A 15,644-nucleotide genomic window follows, 5' to 3' on the forward strand; every position below is an offset into this window, starting at 1 on the left:
CCATTCAAAAATATCTGGAAACAGCAGCTGGAAATAAATGGTTCCCAAAATGGAGCCCAGCAGTTCATTCTCGAAGGAGGGGGCTTTTCCACGGAAAGAAGGGATTATTTTACAAGTTAACAGAGGTTGCATCAAGGACATTGAAAAATTTCCATGCTGTATTAAAGATTTTCAGAGAAATGAGCTCTGTAACCAGGTCCCATTACCTCACTACCCTCGAACATTTTCCTTGCTAAGAGACTATAATTTCTATCCTTTGGATGTATGAGCTGGAAATACTTTGGGTTTATAGCCCCTATTTATATTTCCATCATTCTGGCAGGGAAATGGTGATTCTGGGCCAGATTGTGGCAACAAACACTGTACACAAACCCCAGCACAGCTTTGTTGTTTTAAAGCTGTTCATTTTGTTTGTTGACCTTGGACTTTTGTTATCACCCGCCTGACACACGGTGAGGAGCATGCTCAGCTTTTGTGATGCAAGAGGCCAAGCTGTAGAAATGTTGTGATTCCCTCCCATGGAGGTTTTTTAAACCCAGGCATGTTCCCTAATGTACTTGGCACCAAAGGTGGTGCTTTCCTCCAGCAGCAGGATGCATAATGAGCACCGTGAGGGCTGTGCTATCGCTGTGCAGCTGATTTATGGACCTCCCTGGTATCAATGGGGATGAGGCAAGCGGTGACCCCCGCTGAGAAACAGCAAGTGAATACAAATCTTGGAAAGTCTGAGCTGCTCCATTCTGCTGGACTTGCTGTGTAGAAAGCACCCTGGAGGCAGGCACAGGTCCCCAAGAAGGATTAACCAGCTACTTAGGACCAGGACTCAGTATCTGTGCTGAGTTACTGAACAGCTGTGGTGCCTGAAGAGGCAGGAGCTCTGGGCATGTCTCTCTTCATGCAGCTTTCTGAGAGGGGGAGGACACAGAGTGGCTGGGAAACTGCCTTCATTGGCTTTACTTTTGCCAGCCAAAATCTCAGGAAAAAAGCTCTTGTCTTTTCAGATCCTGGCAAAGAAAGAGTTTCTCCACTTCAAGGATGGACACAAGAATACAGAATTAATGTAGAAAAGCCTATTCTCAAACTCTGTGTCCTGTAGGAAGGCAGCACACTTTCTCATGCAGCAGATGAGGAGTGAATCTCTAAAGCGAAGGTGGACACTGAATCCCTGTTTTGAGCTGTGGAACAATGTGAATGTTCCCATGGATACTGAGAACAAGGCAGTGGAGTGCCAGGCCTGGGACTAGCTGAGAATAAACATCAGCTGAAGAGCAGCAGAGCCTGTACAGAGAAACGGAGACCAGCGGCAAAATGAATAACAATCAATAACATCTCTGTGCAGAAAGCAGCTCCCCAGCCTGCTTTGGGGTAGAGAAGATAATGACAACAATTCCTGCTGGGAGGTTTCATGCCTTAAAGAGATCTCCTATTTCTTATTTCTGCATAGAGCCATAACTCTGGCTTGCTTCCTGGTCCTTCAGCTTTTCTCACTGAAGCACAAAGAGATTCGAGGGCATGAAGAAAGAACACAGAAGAATGCACTATTTGCATCAGAAATAGCGTGATTAACGCATTAGATCGTCTCCCTGTGCTGAGCACTGGTGAGGCCACACCTTGAATCCTGTGTTCAGTGCTGGATCCCTCACTGAAAGAAAGACATGAGGTGCTGGAACATGTTGTAGTGAGGTGGGGATTGGCCTCCTCGCCCAGGTAACAAGGTATAGGACAAGAGGGCCTCAGGGAGAGGAAGAACAATGGCCTCAGGTTGTGCCAGGAGAGCTTTAGTGGATATCAGGAAAAATTTCTTCATGGAAAGGGTTATCAAACATTGAGACAGTCTGCCCAGGGAAGTAGTTGAGTCACCACCCCTTGAACTGTTCAAAGGGTGTGTGGATATGGCACTTAGGGGTGTGATTTAGTGGTGAAAATGGCGGTGCTCATTAATGGGGGATCAATGCTCTTAGAGTTCTTTCCCAACCAATTCTGTGATTGTCAAAATACTTCTGTATGACCCCTTCCGCAGTGCATAATCATTTGCAGCCAAAGGGTGCTTTATATTTCAGCACCATGATGGGTGAGAGAGCTTTTATCTGGTGTTGTTGGAGAAGGATGGGCTCTCCTGCTCTCTTTTTAGAAGACTGACAGTCTTACTAGACACTTTGCCCTTTGTGTCAGTAGAAAAAGATCTTCCCAGGACACTGAAGATGACATCCTCACTTCGGGTTCTGGCTACCCTCCATTATTCTAGGAGACTTCATTCAGCTTTCAGATACTTCCCAGGGATCAAGACACTCTGACTAAATTCCCTTCCAAAGCCTTTCCTATCTGGCATGACAAAGAAAATAAGAGAACTGCATAATTTAGCAAAATGATACAACAAGTTTTGCATTACTGGCAGTTAATGAAGCCTTCAGGGAAGCGTCTGAGGCACAAGTCCAAGCCATTAGAGGCTGCAACTTTTGCCCAAGAAGTGCAAAAAGTCCCTCCAAATATGCAGTGCCTCAGGTGTCTGACACCTAATAGAAAATGGCATTTACAAATAGGAACAAGTTCTTTTTGTGCGTTGCTTCAGTGTTAATAGCATTGTTATTAAATTACTGAAAATTAATATGAAATCAATGACATTTTGCCTTATCTCAATGTTAGATTTAGCATTCTGTTTGATGCTTTATTAAAGTGGAAAATATGCTAAGAAAAAAAAGTCATTTCAGTCAAAACCTCATGTCATATTTTCTACAGAAAGAAATAAACCTTGTTGAAGTTATTCAAAGAAAGAAAAAACATATCTATAAATAAGATAACACAGAGCTGATTTGAGAAAAAAAAGAAAGCAACATAGAATAAAGAATAATCTCTCCTTACTCGGCTGGAAGAGAGAAGCAGGGTTTTTTTTAAACATTATAATAGAAAATGGCTGAGTAAAAAACATGAGAGGTGTGTCAGATTAGTGCAGCAAAAGCAGCAGGAGCCAGGAATCACAGTTGCAGTAGGACCAATACCACTGTAAGCAGATGAGTACAGCCTGGAAGATACTCTGATTTGCTTCTCAACCACAGGTCAATGCTCAGCTAACCATTAAATCATGTCACACACTCTCTGAACTGGAGTCTGGCAGTCTCAATAGTCTGCCATATATTTTACTTCTAAACTGATTGACATTGACAAGGAAAATCATGTGGACTCAGACAAAGCCTGAAAGTAGTAACAACCACACCTGCCAACACCAACTTGCCTTCAAAATGCTTGTGATCCTAAGCTTTTACAGAATCCAAATACTTTCCAACATCACAGAATAAGGTCACAGAGTAATTTAGTTTGGAGAGGATCTTTGGAAACCATCTGTCCCAACACCATGCTCATTGCAGGGCTAACTCTGAGGTGACATTAGGATGATTGCCATTTTCTGGAAGAAGCCTTAGTAAAAACCCATGTGGAAAGGAGACAAATTATGGCAGGATTGATAAAAAAAAAGCTGATCAAGACTGAAACAATGTACTAAAGTTTTGAATAATCCTTGTATTTAGTCCTGGATTAACTAATTATTGAGTGCTCTAGACCCTGGAGGCTTATTCCTTATTGGAAAGAATTACTGTAAGTGCAAAAAGGGTCAGGGAGTAGTTTAATATCTGAAATGTTCCCCACCCTGGTCTGCTCAGAGTGACTTTTTCTTTCTGGCAGCTGCCTGCACACCAAATGTTTTCCTGATAACTGTCAGCATCCTGCCTGCAAGTCGGCTGGGCGCCAGCTGCCAGGGAGGTGAAGGGGGACATTATTCATCTGGGACATCAGCAAACCCCAAGGGGAGAAGCAGGCCTCCAAGCAGCTGTTTAGCAGCAGGAGCTGAGGTGGAAGTAACTGAGAATAAATGCATAAATCATCACACTCCGCTGTCTCTTCTATTTTGTACTTCCTGCTAAAAGAAAAATTAAAAAAAAAAAATTAAAAATTGAGGACAGGAAGAGGCAGGTGAAGAGAGGGGAGATACTAGTGAAAAAAACAATGCTAGATCATCCCCCATATGGGAATAATTCTCAGTTTATAAATGTTTACTAGAGGTGTTAAATTCCTTCATATGTAACTGCAGCTTGCCAGGGTGCATACTCTGTTAGACACTTCGCCCCAGCTCATTGTCTCTGCAGGGTATTTCAGTGAGGAAAGTGGTCATTTGCCACAGTGGTCCCTTGCCTAAACTGAATTTTCAAAATCTTACAGGCTGTTACACACACTTCTCCATTACCTTTATGGATTGCTATGCCATTGATAAAAAAAATATTGCCCAAATGTTTCTGTGTTAAATACATAGCACATATTGTACTCCACCGAGTGGCACTTTCTGCAGAACTTGGGAGAGCCAGGCGTTCAACATATTTTTCCATCTGGCTGCTAGAAACCTAAACTTTCCCTATCAGTTTCTGCCATTTTTTTCTCTTATTTGCAACTTTACAAAAAATTGCAGAAATTTGGTTTGGAAGCAGCAAACCAACCAACCAACCAACCAACCAACCAACCAACCAACCAACACAATGACACCCCACCCCCAACCCCCAAAACAACAACAACTAGAAAAATACACTTTATAGAAGACCCTAATTAGGGTCAAGAGTTAAATTAAAAAAGGCAGGAATTTGACAATGGCTGGAGTTCATCTTTGGCACAAGCTTATTGGAACATGAGAAGCTGGACAATGACCTACTGCCTACCAATACTTGTTACATCAGTGTCCACCAACAGCAGCTACTCCCATGACCTTCCTGCGCATTGTCCCTGTAGAAGAACTACAAGAAACCATCAACTCTTGTGAACAAATTGTCCTGGAGAGATAAGAAAACATCCTTCTAGCAACGTGCAACTACTGTGTGGTGAGCAAGCATGGCCTCTGTGGGATAGAAAACCTCCATGCCCCTTTCAGGCAGCTGCTTCTCAATGGACCTTTGGGGTGAGTGAACCTATTGGGATGGGACAAATGCAGTGGGCAGAGGACAGTGTCCTCACTGGGCTTTAAAGATCTGGCATCCTGCTGCAGACAGATCTTTTTTAGTCAGACTACGCATCTCCTGGAGCCTGCAAGCTCTGAATAGCAGGGAAACACCTGTGAGTTGGCCAGTTTCTTCTCTACCCCTCCCATGTAAAAGGATTTGCCTCCTGAAGCTGTGACTGTACTGTAGCTTGCAGTGTGAAAATATGCTTAAAGAAAAAAAGCACTTTCAGTGATTTTGGGAATGGTGATTCAACAGGCTGCTGTCCTGTTGTCACAGCACAGGGAATCATAGAAGCACTGAATCAGCTGGAAGCAACAGGAATGTCAGTGTTAACTACAGGAATGAATGGGCTTGTGTGCAGAATTCACTGACCCCACCACGGCTGTGAGCAGCAAGGGCACATCATCCAGGGTGAGCAGGGGAGACACACACCTTACACACACAGGCCACATTCAGGGAGGGCCTGTAGGGCTAAACATCATTCCATGGCAGAGATCTTCCCCACAGCAAGGCTTTGTCCTGGGTGCTGTTCCTCTTTCCTTTGCTGATATTTTGGACACCCCTCTACACTCACCAGGGCCATTTCTCCTCTCAGGGTCCTCCCCACATCAGACCCTGGGCATCTCCTGTCCACCAGCTGCTGTCTGTGCTGTGGGGCTGCATGGAGCCTGCATACCACACTCTAAGGGGTATGGCCACCACTCTGATAGGTCCCATGCAAACATTAAAATGTGCTTTCTCTCCTGGATGATTGGCCCCAATGGCAAAAGAGGAAGCTCTACAGGGAGACAGGAGATGAGAGCAGTCTGGTGCATGATTAATTTATATCCTTAAAGGTCTGAAATGCTCCCAAAGACATTAGTATTCCCCAGGTAAAAGAGCTGTCCAGATTTTCAACATATCCCTGCCTTATATCTAGTGGAATTAATAGCTGAAGTCTGTTGAAGCCCAACAGTCAAGCATTTAATTGAATACAGAACCTGAGATCATAGTTTGGGAGTCTAAATGTTGCTGTCAGAAACAGACACAACCCAAATTTTCATTTCTACTTAGACACTTTTATAATATCATGAAAGCATAAATGCATCTCAGAGTGGGTGCAGTGCCAACACTAACAGCCTCTTTACACTGCCAAAATATTGATATGAAGGGCCCTTCAGAGGAATGTGAAAATAAATTCCCCTTCCTCCCATCTAACCCCAGTAAAAGTGACGCAGTCCAAGAGCTTTCTAGAGTAAATTAGATTCCAGATGGTTCACTCTGTCTCTTTCTGTTTGTGTGGGTAGACCTGTCCAAAAGGAGGTTGTGTATGCACTGGGAGGAGGATGAAGAATCCACCCAGGTGTTTTAAAAGTAGGCATGAACCCACACTTGTTTTTACACACTCTTTAGTACTCCAGTAGTACTTTGCACACAGAAATTATTCTATTTCTCTGTTGTAAGAGTTGCTATGTCTAAGTTGGAGAGGGATCCTTTGGGACGAATAAATACTACCTCCTGCTTCCCATATTTAACTTTTTAATAGGGAAGGTCTGCTGCCAATTTTTTCCAAGTAAGTGCTGGGGTAACAAGGACCCGACCCCACCAGTCCAGGCTGAACCCAACGCTGCTCCCAGCGCCCAGCTCATCCCACCAGTGTCCTCAGTCAGGGCAAGGGTTACAAGGCACTGACATAGAAAAGTGCTTGCTAGAGGCTGCACAAGATACTTCATGGCCAACTCTCTGAAGGAAATGTGCTGAACAGGCTGATGGAGCCTTCACAAACCATGGTGGAACTGGCACAGAAAACACAGATGCAGTTTTTTAGATTTGTTAGATCATAGCCTCTGTCTCCAGTAGCACATTTTGCTGACACTATCTCAAATCCTCCACCCCCTCCTACAGATGTGCAGAATGTAGTAGCTAAAAAAGAGAAGTTGGAGACCCAGAACATTGTTACTGTAAATTTAAATTCTTGGAGCCACGTTTGTTTTAAAACTCAGGCAAGCAAAGTAATGTCTGGCTTCAGTTAGATTGTTTGCTAACTTACTTGTAGCTACTTATTTCAAGATGCACAGGCTAGAAGTCATGTATATGTCCATGTCTTTGCTTTCTGTAATTGCCAATAATATTTCTAAAGCATATTTTTTTCTTTTTTTAAAATTATCCTGAGTCAAAAGTGGTAAATGGAAGGCTTTAAGGACAGTTATACCTTCTTACTAAGGGAATTAATCTTCCTGGTAAAAGAACCATAATTTTTTCCTGGTGCAGTTCAAATCAGTTGACGTGGGGTGTGAAAGAAAGCCTTAATTCCAAGGTGTCAGAAAATACCAAGTGATCAGCAGAAAAAAACCCTTTGGTTTAAACTTTGCTTTACAGGTGCCATATGGTATTTCCAGTTTACAGAAAGGACTAGGAGACCTGCTCCAAAATGATGGAATTTAATAGGCTAAGAAATTGTTAGATAGCTTATCAGTAAATGTAATGTCAATTTGGAGAGGGCAGCCCAGTGGTTGCTGAATATGAATATGAATTGTTGGTCTTAAGAAATTTATTATTTCAGTGATTTAAATCTACTGGTCTGTAGTATATTCACTGTCTTTCCCCTAAACTGCTACATTCTTTTGCTCTCCCTTTGAAGAGGAATGTGAAGCAGGCAGGGCTCCTGCAGGAGGGAGTCCCAAACGTGGTTGTTAGCAAGATGGTGTTGTATTTATCTCCTTATAAATTGTCAGTGGGATTTCCATGATTCTGGGAATTTGAAAAATATGATGAGTACTATATTTCACCATGTAGAAGCATTCTGACTTTTGACTGAATGTTTTGCTCAATTATTAACAGAGGACAAATAAGTGATGGAAAAAAGGTGACAGCAGCAGCAGGGTTGGTGCACGCATATGAGTTGAAGGTGTCTCCCTGTGGCTGGGCACTCTGAAAGGTGTCTGCAGCCAGGCAGGACATGGCTGTGGATGGGACTGTGGGACTTGAAGGAAGTGGGAAGAAGCTGTACCCATGTGGATGGGTTGAGGTACCTCTACACAGCTCAGTTCCACAATTTGCTTTCTAAAGTGAAAAAGAGTTTTAATTTCTATACCTTCTAGGGTATTTCTGGGAGTGGCTATGGAAGTTGGCAGACCTAAGCTCTTATACTACTGAGCTGGGCACAACAGGGTCATAATAGCACAGGCTGTAAACAAATATTTGCTGGTTGCAAGGATTATGGCATGTGGCATATGCTATATAAAATGCAAATCCAGACAGGTATATAGTTACCAAATCTGCTTCCCACAATGAAAATGTGTCCTTAAACATGCAGGAATGAATACAAACAAAAAAAAAACCCCTCCTGAGCTAATGCCATTCAAAAACCCACGTAATTCACATATAAATATCCATGCAAAAATGGTAGCAGGAATACCTGTGTGTTCACTGTGAGCAGAAACATGAACACCATGCCCCAGACAGTTTTGTAAAATAAATTTTGTCTTCAGTTTCAGTTTAATAGCTCAAGATCTTTCTGCCAGATGTATGAATGGCTTTGGGAGGAAAAACACAGGAAGGAAAATGAAGATGTGATCAACCTAGGAAATGGTTCTTGGGAAACCTTCCAGCACCATGAGCAAGCGAACGCAGGAGTGCATTAGCACTGCACACTGTCTGATGAGTGCTCCAGCGGCTGGTTCATGGGACATAATGCTTTGTTTCACTCAGAAACAGACAGGGAGAAAGCAAATGCATGTAACAGACACAGATTTAAAGGTTTTTAGCAGAGGCTCGTGAAATTTTACCAAAGAACAAATGGAGATTTGTGGATGTACTAAGAGAGATGTCAAGTCCTGAAATGAATTGATGGACCACAGTTGACAGTGACATGTTTTGCTTTGCACTGTTTGGACTGGAAATGAGATTTTGAGGAATTAAACAGAGGCCAGCATGCTCAAAATTACAGTTTTTAGCTGTTCTAATAATCCCTTTCAAAAATATCACTGCATGCTACATTATGTGTCTCTACCTCTAACTTTGAACTAGTTGCAAACAGACAAAAGCACTGATTAAATATGTCAACAGTATTAAACTCAAAGATCCTGAATACACCAAAATGTGCAAAGGAACTGTACAAAAAGAAGCAGGGTGGCTAAAATAATTAATTTGGAACAACAATGAGATTTCAACACAAACAGAGAAAAGCTATTGTATCAAAGATGAAATGTAGAGTTGTAATGACAGGAACCCATAAAGATGAAGGCTTGGGAATAATAGGGTGGAAGGTAATATTGTTGAAGAGGCATCCTACACAGATGTGACACTATTCTTTACATTGAACTTGTAAAGATGCATCTAACATTAGCTCCAAATTGCTGTCACTCTGGAGTTTGAAAGAAGGGGAGCAATGCTTTTGGGAAATGAATTAGATGTGTGATTGGAGAAGCATTGCTTGGGAAAAGAGTCTGCTTGCAATGAATGCAATTATGAAGTAATGCTAGTAGGACAGAAATCCCCATCAAACAGAAATAGGTATTACCTCTGAGATATACCACAGGGCAATGCCAGAGCACTGGCACATCTCCCATAAAGAAAACAATGCTATTTCAGGAACAAATCAGGCTACAAGAATCAGGATCTTAGAATTACAGAATAGTTTGCATTGGAAGCGACCTTAAAGGTCACCTGGCTCCAACCCCCTTGCCATGAGCAGGGACATCTTCCACTAGACCAGGTTGCTCAAAGCACCATCCAACACTGAATGCTGCCAGGCATCCACACCTTCTCTGGGCAGTCTGTGCCCGTGCCTCACCACACCCACAGTTAAGGATGTTCTCCTGGTATATAGCCTAAATCCACCCCTATTCAGTTTAAAGGCATTCCCCCTTGTCCTATCACTACATGTTCTTGCAAAACTCTATTGTAGTACCCTTTAGATACTGCAGGTCCCATAAGGTCTCTTCTTCTCATCTCTCTGCTGAACAACCCCAACTCTCAGCCTGTCTTCACAGGAGAGGTGTTTCAATCTCCTGATGGTAATCAGGGCCCTACTTTGGACTCACTCTAACAGCTCCACGTCCTTCTTACGTTGGGTGCCCCAGAGCTGGACACAGTGCTTCAGGTGGGGGGTCACCAGAACAGAGCAAATGGGCAGAACCCCCTCCCTTGTCCTGCTGGCCACACTTCTTTGGAGGCAGCCCAGGATGTGGTTGGCTTTCAGGGCTGTGAGAGCATACTGCTGGCTTATGTCAAGCTTCTCATACTCCAACACCCTCAAGTCCTTCTTCTCGGGGCTGCTCTTGATCTGGTCATCTGGGCTTAGTGGCTACTGCAAGGGCAGTCCACTGGGATCAGGGCCCAAGACAGGCAGGCTAATGAATTGGAGCCACTGTTTAAAATGAGGGTTAGTTGACAGAGGAGAGAAAAATCAAGGGAGAAGACGATCTGTTGTCCCTTTTATTGGGAGACTGGAGGCTAAAAAGAACCTGAGAAGGAGGCATTTGCTGTTGCATGAAGGGTCTAGACCAGAAACAATGACTGGCATAATGTGCACCTGAGACCTCATACAAACCCACCAGAGTCTGGCCAGTCTTTTCACCACTTCCAAGAATCCTTGAAGCTACCAGCATTGTGCTGCCCGTTTCACATATTTGTCACACTGTGAGGCCAACCTGCTTGCCCCAACACTGATCCACAAAGCCCAGTTTCCAAGACCAGCTGGTGCTCCTCACCTGACCACCTTGGTGCCATTCCTCATCACCTGCATGTCCACCATGCAGCCACCCATGACGTAAGCAGCCAGGTTCAACTCGGAGAACTCTGCCTGGAATGGAGCAAAAGGACAAACTGTTACTCAAGGGTGGCAGAAACACAAACACACAGACACAGACGCAGAATTTTCTTTGTCTGGAATGTGCCTTTCCTTCTTTTCTTTTTTTTTTTTTTTTTTTTTTTTAATTTTTTTTTTTCTGTGAGGCAACTGGAGATCCAATTATAGCTGGTTTTCCCTGAGAGACTGTAGAAGTATTTATGGCAGGAGCCACTTGGGGTGTGAAAGTACACAGGATTAGACTTATTGCAGTAATAAGTACTGAAGGAATTAAGAATGAGCAGGTTGAAAAATGCACACAGGAAAGAATAATAAAAACAATAACAATAATAATGAAAAGATGTTAGGTCATTTGAATTCAAATTCCAAGTTTCCACTTGGAGACATTCATTTAGAATTATGTCTGAGTTGGCTGTCATGCCACTGGCCAGCTATAAACCTAATACAAAAGATTTAAACCTTTTTAAACCTCATTATGTTGCAGGAAGGTGATAAGCAGAGGTCACCTGATGTGATTTGCTTACTAAGTTTTTTACTATTAAAGAGTTAGCAAAGCTGGGTAAGTTATTAAGAGAGCTGCTCAATCATTAAAACACTTTGTATTTTAAGAGAGGCATGACTTGCAAGGCTGGAATAGTTGGCAAGGGATATTTCAGCCATGGGGAGCAAAAGATACAGGGGTGATTATGATAAATGTAAATAAACAGGTTTCAATTTTTGAGGCAGAAAATTTAGTCTTCTCCCTTTGAGCAGTTTTTTCCCCTTCCTTTTAAGGCCTTTTTTCAGACTTAGTATGATGAAGGCTGGGCAGGAGTAAATTCGTCTTCTAACCAGTAGCTGTCTAATACCAGAGCACTCAGATGGTGCTGCTAATACTTATGACTTTATTGAGATCCTTGTACTGTTTAATGTTCTTCTGCTACTTCTATTAGTTGGAACCAAAAGATAGTGCCAGGAACAACTTTTATGCATTAAAAAAAAAAAGGAAAAAAATGAGTGTTTTGTCCTCATGAACTCATGGAAAAAACTTGCCAATGGAGAACTGGTGCACCTGTAAAGGCTCAAAGGCCAGACGACAAATGAAAAAATAATTTCCAACTTTCCTTTTAAAATCCATGTAATTTTAAAGCAATGGCTGTGGACTGGTGACCCGATGATGTAATGAGATTTCATGTCTGCAGCTCGGCGTAAACTTTTTAAAGCAACACCCTTACACGATCTTACATCATTGTAACTCCCAATTACAATAAAAAGAGGGGGAAAATTCCTATTGCTGAGAAATAAATTCTACTTCAAACACAAACACACACACAGACATGCTCACAGGGAGGGATTGGCAGTGGTTCAGGTGACTGCCTGGGTTTTACTCATGAGAGATTGCACTGTGTTGCCTTGGCCACAGCCATGCTTCTTCAGTGACCCTATCAGATCAGAGATGAGCAAACATGTACCCATGAAAGGCACCTGCCTTTTATACATTTGAAAATCTCAGGAGACCTAGGGAGAGAGGAGTCCACCTTGGACAAACTCAGTAAGATCAGATGCTTTGGGCACCATCAGTGATCTCCCCAACAGGTCATGGCAAGCTTGCTAGTTTACACATTAGCTGCAGAGGCTCTGTGGACTGGGGAGATGAAAGGATGTTTTTTCCACCTCTGTGTCTCCATATGCCTCAGAGATGTCTCATTCTGAAAGCAGAGTGTTGTCGAACTGGACCTCCAGCTATTGTTGCTGAGGAATGCATCATCTGATGTGAACACCAATGCAAGAAAGGGAAGTTTTAGGTCTGTGTTTTCATGTTTTTTATGCTTTTCTTCCAAAGTTTTTTTCCATGATGGTTTGTAGTAAAGTGCTTAACCCTCCTCTTTGCTGGGAGTGAAAATGGGCAGTCTTCATTTGATGAAGGACACTTGCAGTCTGACTAAGTTGGTCTGACAGGCGTTTCCCTGAGGCAGTCAGGCCGACAAAGCTGTGCTCAGACACCTGACCTGCAAACAGGCCTGAGAACCCCCCGAGCTGGTGAGTACTTCATGCCAAACTGCCAGGACCAATTTCAGGCCCTGCTAATGTCAAGAGCCAGAAGAAAAGGAGAAATCCACTTTGGCAACCATTGTCCAGGGAACACTGGCAAGGAGAGAGAAGTTTAGAGAGGGTCTGGGGGATTCAGCTATCTCACTCCCAAACGTCCAGATCTACAATCAGAGCTGAGGGACAATCCTGACCTTTGCCTGGCATTCACTTCTGCTTTAACAGACAAAGTTAAGGAATGCTGCTCCTTTCATGTAGCTGCTTTGTTCTATCCAACAGGCCGCTGCTAGCTGGCTTTTGGAAGAAGGCTAAAACCTTCAGTCAGCAGAAATTGTTTCCTGTTGATTTTCCAGTGCTCCCTGTATTTTTAACTTTGTGGGTTTTGTAGCCCGATGACTTCCCTTGGCTGGGATTTCAGCTCTGAGATCATCTCCAGCCTGAGTTTACCTTGCAGACAAAGAGGTCTTTGAAAGCAGCCCATGCAGATAGAGTGACAGGTAACTATGCATAAAACAGGAGAGCCCAGCTCTCCGTGGCCTTGCAGAGTCATTTGCATTAGGAATCATGGAATAGAAGGTGGCCTTGCATTAGCCTGATGGTGTTTTATACTTTGCAGCAGTGCCAGTGGCTGCAAAAACATTCAGGGCAAGAGCAAACCATGTGTGACAAACGTGACACAATCTGTCTTGAAGAATAATCTAATAAGTCTGTGGGAGTAGAAATATTTCATACCTCTGTGAGGCTCAGATGTGAGATGATGCCCACAGCTACTTTGATCACAGTTCTGTCAAAAATGCCTCCTTCAGGTATTAAGAACTGGAAGACTCTCCAAATCATTTCGACTAAACCTTAAGGTACTCTCAGTTTCCATCAGTGTCCTCTGTGTGCTGGAGATCTTTTTGGTGGGCTATTTTAGAGTGTCTATTTCTGTTTCCTGATATTAAAACAGGAAGATACTTTCATTTTCAATCATGCAATAGTAGAAATGCCTGGCTTGGTAGCTATGCCTGTTAGTGATTTAGGGGAACCATGTGTTCAAGGTGTATTTTAAGCATTTTTCACAGAATAACAGAAAGTTGTGTTGGAAGGACTTCAAGACATCACATAGTCTTTCTCTCTTTTCTAAGACATGACCAGCTCTGCCTCTGCCATTGTGTGCTGATACTACATAACCTTCTTCTGTCTTCCATAGATGAGGAACCTCCGCAGGGAGTCTCTACCTTAACAACAATGGAAAATTTTCCCAAAGCCCAATCTGAATCTCTCCCCTTACTTTTAAAGGCAGCAATTTTTTTGTGTCCATTACTTCTTTCTGCAGAAACTGAAGACTTATTTTATTCCTCACAGACTTGCCCTTCCTTTTTTTTTTTTTTTTTTAGACAAAAGTAGTCCCATTCTTACAAGATTTTCTTGTAGGTTAGGTGATCTTTTCAGTGAATTGATCAGAGTTGTTGCTGTCACAGGGATTTTCTCTGGCAAGTCCACAACTTCCTCCATATGTAAAATTGCCAACCATATGCTTGAGTAGGGATTTGTCATACATGCAGCAGTGTGACTATTTTTTAACTCATATTCTGGCTGAGATCCACTGTAATCCTTGTACTGCTTTGTCTGGCCTACTGACTAGCCTGGTCCGTGCCATGGCTTAGGCACTTGGGATGAGGAATTGCTACTGTAAAATCAAATCTCATACATTCCTCATGGATTTTATGCCTTATTTTTTGGTGGATCTTCCAATATGTACAAGGAAGGGCCCACATCAGGCTGCATTCCTAAAGCAGCACATTTCACTACAACCATTACAAGCATCCCATGGGGAAAGTAAGCAATCCCTAAATCCTGCACAGGCAGAAAGGTGGGCAGATAGTTTGGATGCCTATGGGATGAGGGCTGAGGCTATGTATGCATGCAGAATTAGAGATTACACATCCTGATTCCTCCTGTCTTTTCCTGAGACATTTTCCCTCGGGCAGGCACCCTCCTTCCCACCTTTCCCCAGCACTAGGATTGCTCTCTGGGAGGAAAGAATGGAGAAAGTCCATCCATGATGCGAATATTGCTTTATGGCTCCAAGAGCAGCTTCCTCAAGTGCTCTTCACAAGTCCTGAAGCTGGGATGATTCTCCCAGGCTAGAGATAATGCTGGTGCTGAAGGGCCACATGCCTTCACCTGTGAGAACACCTTTTGGTGCATCAGCTCTGATGGCATTCAGAATTGTCTCTTGAGTTTTCATTTCAGAAGTTATGTGACTACCTGAAAATTTAAGGTTTAGAAAAAGCACATTTCTAAATATTTTGATCCCAGGAAATGGCTCAAAACCATGAACTCTGTAAACTTCCAAAAGCCAATGAAAATTAAAAAAAAAAAAAGAAGATAGTATTCATTTAAGAAAATAATGAGTTTAAAGTAATTCTTGCTAGTTCTCCCTTTATTCATGGTTTCTGAATGCTTGCATGTGGCAAGCTATGAGAACCCTGTTGCTGTTCTTGAACTGTTTTCTGGCATTCAGCTGGAAAAAAACCCAAACCTTAAACATATAATGAATAAAAATTATAGTGTTGTTTGACAAGAGGCTAGTTTTCCTTTCATCACACACAGACCTGTCAGCCTCTACCTTTTGAAAGGACCATTTTACACCACACATGAAAATACCTTTTCAGGGCGGGAAGTACAATGGAGCTGGAATTCATGATTTGTATTACAATTATCTTCTGTGACTGCCAAGTATAACTTTTTTCCTGACAATGCTGCCAATGGAGTCATAATCTATACCACAAGACTTTTCCAGAAGCATGTACATAGGAGTTCACTGAATAATCATTCCCTGAAAATAAACTGAACAGTGGGAA

At 42.7% G+C, this 15,644-nt stretch overlaps 1 protein-coding gene across 5 annotated transcripts in view; it reads right to left on the reverse strand.

Moving 5' to 3' along the window:
* Positions 1-15,644, reverse strand: part of SYN3 (synapsin III) — a 193,278-nt gene that overhangs the window by 135,726 nt on the left and 41,908 nt on the right. For all 5 annotated transcript variants that reach the window (XM_071422733.1, XM_071422734.1, XM_071422729.1 and 2 more), the window contains one exon: positions 10,670-10,761. In XM_071422733.1, coding sequence (XP_071278834.1) covers positions 10,670-10,761 — 92 coding nt within the window. The remainder of the gene's footprint in view (positions 1-10,669; positions 10,762-15,644) is intronic.

The sequence above is a fragment of the Agelaius tricolor genome, unplaced genomic scaffold (genome assembly GCF_023055355.1).
Source record: "Agelaius tricolor isolate 1412-34295 unplaced genomic scaffold, bAgeTri1.0.p SCAF_3, whole genome shotgun sequence".
Classification (NCBI taxonomy): Eukaryota; Metazoa; Chordata; class Aves; order Passeriformes; family Icteridae; genus Agelaius; species Agelaius tricolor.